The sequence below is a fragment of the Opisthocomus hoazin genome, chromosome 20, assembly GCF_030867145.1.
Source record: "Opisthocomus hoazin isolate bOpiHoa1 chromosome 20, bOpiHoa1.hap1, whole genome shotgun sequence".
NCBI lineage: Eukaryota > Metazoa > Chordata > Aves > Opisthocomiformes > Opisthocomidae > Opisthocomus > Opisthocomus hoazin.
The window spans coordinates 17607488-17616059 of NC_134433.1; the positions used below are offsets into that span (position 1 = coordinate 17607488).

The 8572-nt window shown below is 38.7% G+C and overlaps 1 protein-coding gene across 8 annotated transcripts in view; it reads left to right on the plus strand.

The window, feature by feature from the left end:
- PITPNM3 (PITPNM family member 3) overlaps nucleotides 1-7883 on the plus strand; it is a 126371-nt gene extending 118488 nt beyond the window's left edge. For 6 of the 8 annotated variants that reach the window (XM_075439887.1, XM_075439891.1, XM_075439892.1 and 3 more), the window contains 3 exons: nucleotides 444-627; nucleotides 1031-1159; nucleotides 1563-7883. In XM_075439887.1, coding sequence (XP_075296002.1) covers nucleotides 444-627; nucleotides 1031-1159; nucleotides 1563-1871 — 622 coding nt within the window. In that variant the 3' untranslated portion in view covers nucleotides 1872-7883. The remainder of the gene's footprint in view (nucleotides 1-443; nucleotides 628-1030; nucleotides 1160-1562) is intronic. The other 2 variants (XM_075439888.1, XM_075439890.1) reach the window with 1 other exon arrangement.
- Nucleotides 7884-8572: the final 689 nt, after the last annotated feature.

The window sequence follows — 8572 nt, forward strand, 5'->3', positions numbered from 1 at the left end:
TTAATCCATTCTTGCAAGTCTATTAGTGTTGCACTGAACAGAGAAATACAGCTCTCATTTTGGAACTTGCAAGGGAATGGACAGATGTCAGTTTTCAAGGGTTTCCACTCCTTACAGATGAAATGGCAAGAAATTTTGTTAAAGGTTTCAAAGGTAGCAGGACTTCCTGTGTAGCAAAGTCTACTCTAAATACATTCTTAAATAACTCGTGTATTTTTTTATAACGTGTTGTATAAGAATCACTCTTGCTTGTCTCAGTCTCCCTCAAGATGTAGACATTGTTACTTAATTTCTCGATAGGAGCAGAGACTTAGGCACGCTGCTTTCCACTTGTTGAAAGATAACTTCTAACTGGATCTGTGCTGAGCAAAGAAATGCTGACCTGACCTGTGGGTATTGTTTCTCTTTCTGCATCTACATAATTTACCTGCTGTTTCTGACAGGCATTGGCAGGACCTGGGATATCTGATTATCTATATTACTGGCCGTCCAGACATGCAGAAACAGCGTGTGGTTTCATGGTTGTCTCAACACAACTTCCCCCAAGGAATGATCTTCTTCTCAGATGGACTTGTTCATGACCCACTGCGACAGAAGACCATTTTTCTCCGGAATCTCATGCAAGAGGTACTAGAAACCTGTTTATAGCCTTAAAACCTTTTTCCAGAGAGTGTCATTCGGTGAAATTAGAGATCTTCCTTCCTTTTGAACAGTAAATCTCACTGGCCATCACAAAGTCTTTTTGCCATTCCTTGTTTCTTTTCTCACTTTTTAAAGAGCAAGGAAGGTTGATAAAACATCCAAAGGGGTTTCCTGGCATGACAAATAAATAAATGAACTGCTTGTTCTTGCCTGTGTGCACATCTGTAGTTCTTGCTGGCATGCAGGCAGACAGATTTAGCTTTCTGTGGTTTACAGAACAAGGTTGTTAACAATGAACTCATCTGCAGCTTCATTGCAAAACAAGTGCCATTCTTGTAGTGTATGGTGTTCAATAGAGCGTTCATTTTGGAAGTAATATTTGTTTCAGTGCCACATCAAAATCTGTGCTGCATATGGTTCCATGAAGGATATTTCTGTGTACAATGTTTTGGCTCTGTCACCATCCCAGATCTACATAGTTGGACGATCAACAAAGAAATACCAGGCACAGTGTCAAGTAAGTAACTCTTGCTACTCCATCAGGAAGTCTGAGGGGGAACAAGGAAATGCATGCATGTGAATGCATGCGCAAACACATACACAAACACATAAAAAAGATAAAGAGCAGAGACAATGTTTCAGAGAAAGAAGGCGTTTTTTGTTTCAGATGAGGCATTTTCTGGCAGGGTGAATAGTAAAGAGAATCGAGTGGTCATAGGTTGTATCTTCAAGTGCATTCATCGCATATTGCTGAGTGTCAAAGTGGAACAGGTCACTGAAATAAAAAGTGAGGGGAGTGGAGTATTAGTACTCTCTACGTATCTAACTGGGGTGCCAAAGACAAGAACTTAATTCCTCATAGAGCTCATAGGTCAAGGCAGCAGTAATTTGTCACTCCCTTTCTTTCCTTCCTATTTCAGTTCCTCAGTGAAGGTTATGCAGCCCACTTGGCCTCGCTGGAGTTCAGTCTCCATTCACGACCCAAAAAGAACAACTCTCGGATGATCTTGAGAAAAGGCAGCTTTGGCCTCCACTCCCAACCTGAGTTTTTGCGCAAGAGAAACCATCTCCGCAGGACAATGTCTGTACAGCAACCTGACCCACCTTCTTCAAACCCCAAGCCAGAGCGTGCCCAGAGCCAGCCTGAATCAGACAAAGATCATGACAAGCATTTGCCCTCCATTGCTTGGGTTCGAGGTGGAGTTCACAAATTTGAATCTGTCCCCTAGGAAGCTCGGGAATATGGATCTTGGGTGCACCCCGTTAAACTTGTAGGTATGCCTCAAAAATAATATTTAGGCAGCTTCAAACTAGGAGATGTAGAGGGGAACCTGTACCTCAGAGTGCTCTCTGCTCTGGAGTCTGCCTGCTTACACCAACTGGGGAACGTACAGTCCGTTCCTCCTGACGTGTTTATTGGGAAATTGTAAAACAATCTAAAACTATCGCAAGTGCTTATAACATCAAAGCAACAGGAAATAGCTTTGGTTATTTTTTACAACAGATATAATAAAATGTGCAATAAGAGAAAAAGCTGTAACAAGGCTGATTTTACTCAGATGAAGGATTGTGGTATCAGCTAACTAGCTGCACCCAAAACAGTATAAGCAGTAGGTCCCATAGGTTACAGAGGTTTACACTTTAAACATTGAATAGTTGTATCTGTTTCCACTTCACTTTTGGTAAAGCGATATACTTGCAAGGGAAGCAGAGGTGGGAACTACAAGAATGGGTGGTAAGGATTTGTACAGCAAGATGCTTTTTGGGTGCCTTAAACCCAAGATTTCCTTTCAGCTTACAGTGTTGGTCAATAGACCCTAGCATGGGCACTCATGTTTGTGTGAGGTGCTGGACATCAAGTAAATGGGAGAACTCCACTTATGAACCATATCATAAAAACTTTACATTAGAAATAAATGTTTCTGCCACAGTTTGAAGCAGTTAGTGTTGCTGTACACAAAGTAATGTGCAAGTGTACAAAGATCACATTGTTTTGTGGAACTCGGTGACTGTGCAAAATGTGTGGACTGCTCCAAGTAAGGAGATGACTGACCATCGCAGTCTGAGAGATAGATCCTAGGTTGGTAAGCTAAAGGGAGCCCTTTTACTAAAGGATCTGCAAACTTCAGAGCAATCGTTTTTTCCATTACTCTAACGTTAAAGAGTCTACACTGGAGGAGAAAAAAAGTAGTGGAATTCCTATGAGTAAATTGTTTACCTGCTTATGCTTTAGAGCAACTGCTGTGTTAGGACAATCTGTAGCATTCAGAATTACAGCATTTGAGCTTGAAGGAGTAGACATGCCAAATTATAGGTGCCAAACTGACATTTTCCTACTGATTTAAATTTCTCTCAGATCTCTCAATGAACTTACTGGAAGTAAAATGTATTAAATTTTCCCTAAGTGGTAATATTTCTAAAATCTTGTAGTTAGTTTAACATAGTAGCAGTTTGCGGATTCTTCATGCAGATACTTCCACTGCACTAAATTCACCAGGAGAACTTTCATGACTGAACTGAAGCATACTTTAAAACCTGCAATGAAGTTACAAGTGCACATAAAAAAACCTTTTCTTTAAGTTAAAACCAGACTATTGACACTGAGAAAGCTTGAAGTCAAGAGGAGATTTATTTTGCAAATTGGTTGGCTCGTTTGGTTTTAATTTCAGGGAGTTAGCGTGGAGAGAGTGGTGTGCTTTCAGGTTTTCCTAGTCTGTGGCTAGACCAGAAACAGTCTCTCAACAAGTCTGTTGGTTAATGATTTTGAAAGTTGACATGTAAAGCAAACAAGAAATGCCATGGAAAACTATTAAGGCAGTGCAGAAGTAAACCTAAGTCTATATTCCCTATTCACCCAAAAGCTTCAGTGTGCTTTTTGAAGGGCATAGTAATGTGGCTTTTGTCTTAAAAGGCAGCAAAGCCACTTATAAATGGAGACTTTGATGTATTTTTTTTTAGGCGTTACTTAGCAAAATTGCCAGTTACCTATTTTGAACTTCCTGAAAGATCTCTGGCACATCTGTAATTTTTTATAATGCTTCCTCTAAGTGAAGCGGTAATCTTTGCTGAAGATTTAGGAAAGATATTAAAGTAGCTCACACTATTTGGGAGCAGGTAACTACATTACAGGTGGCAGGGTTTTTATGCTCTGTTGCCAAGTCAGCCAGCTACAAAAGCTAGATGAAAGATATCCACAAACTGCATTGAAGCAGTCTTCAAGTTTACACACGCTTCCCCAGTAGCATCACACCTGGTTCTTTAACTCACAGACTTGGAGGAATTATTCTGTTTTCTGCCTTGGCCCACTGTCTGTATTAATTCTAATCATGAAGTCCATTTCTTCTCCTGTCCTCTGCTGCTAGGAGATTGCACAGGTACACCAGGCTCCCATCTCCCTCTAGTCAGTTCACTGTCAGCCTGCTCCTGCTTGTTTTAAATAGGCATGGGAATCCAAGGCTTGTGAGGAAGGAGCTCACTAAGCAAATTTTAAATTTGCGCATGGGACCTAAAAGCAACATTGACCACAAAGTTCTTTTCAAGCAATGGCTGTTGTGTAGCATGTCTCCTGACAGTAATCACTGTTCCTGCTGCAAAGTTGAAAGCTAATGTTGCTTTAGCCATCTGCCTCTACCATCCAAGAGACTCCAAAATCTATTTTTCATTATAAGTTGCTGTAATAGAAAGGCCTACTTTCTTTGAAAAGAGGAATGTGTGTAATTCTGTAACTGTATTAAAGGAACTAGCATCTGAGCACAAAGTTAGAGAAATCTCCTAGGTTGTTAAGGTCTGTCTTTTGCAGATGCAATGTCATTTTGCAGGGTACCATGTCATGAAAACTCTGATTTTGTGTATTTCTATTAATAACTGGGTCACCTTTACAGCAGTCACTACGCTGGCTTCTCTTAAGAATACTATGAGCTGATAGTAGTAAAACAAATGCTAGTGTGTGTTTGTGTGCATGATTTAGAGTGGTAACAATTTCGAAGTTTCTACACATGGTATTGAAATCAAGCTGAAAATATTTTCCCTAACTTCATTTCCTACAATATATGACAGCTTATGTGGCCTTTGCATAATTCCAACACTACTTATTGCTCAGGGATAGAATGGTTTATCTCTTGATCACATGCCTCCAGCTGAGCACTTTGGCAAACAGTGATACAGGCATTAGCTTGGAGATTAAGGCTTCATGTTAATTAGGAGCTGAGCTTCTGAAACATCAGATACCAGATGCATTTGTTTTGAAAGAACTAGTGAGTTACCACTAAAATAATAAAACAATTTCTGTTGGAGGTGAGAGTATGAACAAGATGAGTGCGATTTTAGACATCTCACAACTAGGCTGGCAGGTCAACAAATACTCTGTGGCAATGGCTGGGGACCGTATGCATGTTGAACCACTAGCATTTCCACCCACCCCTAGCTACACTTGAGGTGATCCTTGAGGTTTGCCTGATTAATCACTAGTTTTGTAGCATAATTTTTCAATCGTGTTTTCTCTTAAAACATTTCCTTCTGGTCAGAATTTTAGCTACACACTTTGTCCACATGAAACCGCATGCAGTGGTTCATGGGCATTCATTCAGTTTGCCATTAGATTTCAGTTTTAAATGTGCTTTCATGGAAGGCTTATCAGTCCTCCTAAGCAGGTGATTTGCTGAGGGCAAGTTTAAGCCTACAGTCGTCTTATTCTGCGATTGCAAGTCCTCATTGCTGCAGTCAGCACTTAAACTTTATCAACTGTCAAAGTGTTGAAGCCTACACAGAAGGGAATGGGATACAGAAGTCAGGTGGGACTGGTGGTGCCCAGGGAACACAGGTTAGATTCATCAGTAGTTTCAGCACCTTTAGTGCCTCCAGTCTGTTACAGGAAAGCACATTCTTTTAACCTGCTGAAGGGAGGAAGCAAAAGTGAAACTGTAAAACACAGAACTGTTACTCCAGTGGGTGCTAGGGCAGCAGTACAAGTCAGTGCAAAAGTAGGCCACTGTTGGAAGCATTTACTCTCTTGCCCTCTTGATACGGATCCAATTTTAAATTACTGTAAAAAAAAGTCTGTGATTATTAGAAGTGGTAGACTTACCTGAGATATTGTGAAAACACACCTTCACAACTGTAGTGTTTTGGTTTTGTGTGTGTGTATGTGTGTAGCTACTGGAAGACACCTTAAGTGAAGTTTTGGTTCTGTTTTCACAGCAAATTTGTAACCAATATACTTAAAAAATAGAACAATGGCTGTTTATTCAATTTTGTTGTCTAGTTAGGTAAGTTTGAAAAAAGATATCATTATATAAAGAGTGCAGAATATTCCACAGATCTGAATAGTGATGTTGATCCAAATCTGCTTCTTTTGAACAACCTTTTTTTTATTTTTAAGTGTTTCCATACACTAGTGCTCTTGGAACAGATCCTTGCTTGACCAAAGTACTCCTATTTAGTTTTGTGGTGTGGTTTATAACTATTTAGCATAAAATTGTTAGGTGTAAAAATGACATGCCATTGATAAGTCTTCTTGTTCATTGGGGTTCATGAGAGCTGCCATTTTGATTTGTTTACATGAAAATAGTCTTAATGCTTACAGATAACTTCACCTGGTCCTCTAGTACCTAGGGAAGTAACTTCTAAACAGAGTTAAAGCTTTCATTGGTTATGCAGAAGTAGAACCATCAGTAAACTAGAGAAAGAAAACCACACACCTTAATCTACTATTAAAATAAGCATAATAATGACACTTTATCTGGAAGCTCTACTATTTTGAAAAATAGCCTTTGTTTGCTATTATTAGTCAACAAGTTGTCCCATTTATACACTCCAGTCTTTTGGCCGGGGCACTACTAATGTCTGTATTTAAGCAAATTCCCAATACTTAGATCTAAAGAGCAAGTTTCCTTCTTTCTATATTGGTTGCTGTCTTAAATTTATGAAAAACTTTATAAGCATTTTTAATAATACCTGAAATCAACAGGTATTTTCAGTTTTTAAAATTTGTATGTGCAACAATTGTTACTGAACAAATAGGATTTTTCCCCAGGTTTCTTTCCCCCCTCTTGCATCTGAGCCACAGAAAGATGAGTATATCATAAAAGTACTAAATGATTGGAACATGGGCACCTTTTTAATAAGCTCATTGGCTTAATAACAGAGAGAAAAGATTGTACACTGCAATTTCATCTTTCTTCTGATTAGAGCTTGAATCGGGGGATCAGAACTCAAGATTTCTGCATTGAATTGTTCATTTCAAGCATGCAGTGGAGAAACTGGTACTTTCCATCCTCATCTGGAGCTGGTACAGGATAGAATTCCTGAAAACACAAAACTTTCCAGCTTAGCTCCTCAGTTTCTCAAACAGCAATGATTCCTCATGGTCCATGTTCATAGCTTCAGCAGAAATTGTGGGTTTAACAAGGTCATTTGACTTCCATGATGTTTAATCACTCAAGTGTAAATATGGGTTCCTACAGAAGATCTTAAATTCAGTCCCCTGTGAAAAATTGAGATAATAACATACTCTTCTGGATGAGAAGAGCTCTTTTTTCCAGAAATAAGAAAGGGCCTGGAGCAGCTAGAATCCTGTGCCATGGACTCTAGACTTGAAGTAATTAGTAATTCCTCTTTTCCTCTATTTCAGTTCAAGCCCAAGGTAAGGGGATTACAGATTACCCTCTATTTGTATTTATCTCAGTAAACTTCCTTTGAAACTGGATATAAATGTGGGGGATGGGGGAACATGCAACAAATTTGACAGTTCATTTCTAATTTGTAACGATGTACGGAATTTATGGAGGGAGAGAGTGATGGTGATGGTATACCAGAGATTACAACATTGAACCATAGTTTACAGATTGCAAGCTTTAAAGATAAGGTTATTCTGGGAGGACTGGTGTGTAGGGCCCAGAATGGCAGTCCTCTCACAGAACCCCAAGCCTTCTGCATAACTTATTTTTCTATTTGTGGGGGAGGGAAGGGGGCAGTCTACTTACAACTGAATTCATACAAGGAAACTTGAAATTGTACATGTTCTTTCAGTCTATAGTTTTATTAAGTGCATACTTTTAAATATTGTTTGTCAGTGAGAAGGTTCTATCTGGTGACAAATGTTTATATTTCTTATGGCTGCCTTGTAAAGATTCAAAAATGTACAATAATGTATTTCTTCATATGAAATAAGGAGTAAGATTTCTACAACTGGTATAGATTTTGGTGTGAGTTGGTTTTTAAAATCTTAGATTACTCACTTAAATAAAACCTTCCTTGCCTTTAAGCAAACAGTGTCACTGATTTTTCTTACTAGTGATGTGGGAAGTACTAGGTAGTCGTTGTACATGTCCCAAGTAGCCAGTGGAAACAGTATAAACAGAGGCTGTTTAATACATCTGACTGTCTGAAACAACTTAGATTGGAGGCTGACTTTTCACAAAACTCCAACCCTCCTTCCTTTTGAAAAGTCATATAAGAAAGTACTTCAGTAATGAGACACCATCTTTGTGAAAGCCTTAAGAAGTAGTTTCAGGGCATACAAAGAGTAACTTCAAGCTACTGTTCCATATAGAAAGGTGGTTAAAAAAAACAAACCCAAAACACACACACAAAAGAAACACCAAGAAATAACGCAAGCTAAAGCTCTCAGTCATCTGAAAGCCTGGAAGTCAGGGTTGTTTTCATGTTTCCAGGCCTTATTAACTATTTTAAAAGTCTAGTCTGAAAAGAAAAATGGAGAAATCAGGAGCAAATTTAAAAATCAATACTTACACATAAATCAGAACTGAACATGACTCCTTTCCATATTTATATTTAATACCATTAAAATTTTAGTAGTTCTAGTTTTACTAAATTACATGTGCATCTTAAAAAGTATCAATTAGATCAAAGTTTCCCAAGTCAATCTTTTGTTTGAAGGTTCATCTTAGAGTGAATGTAATCTGAGAAGCCT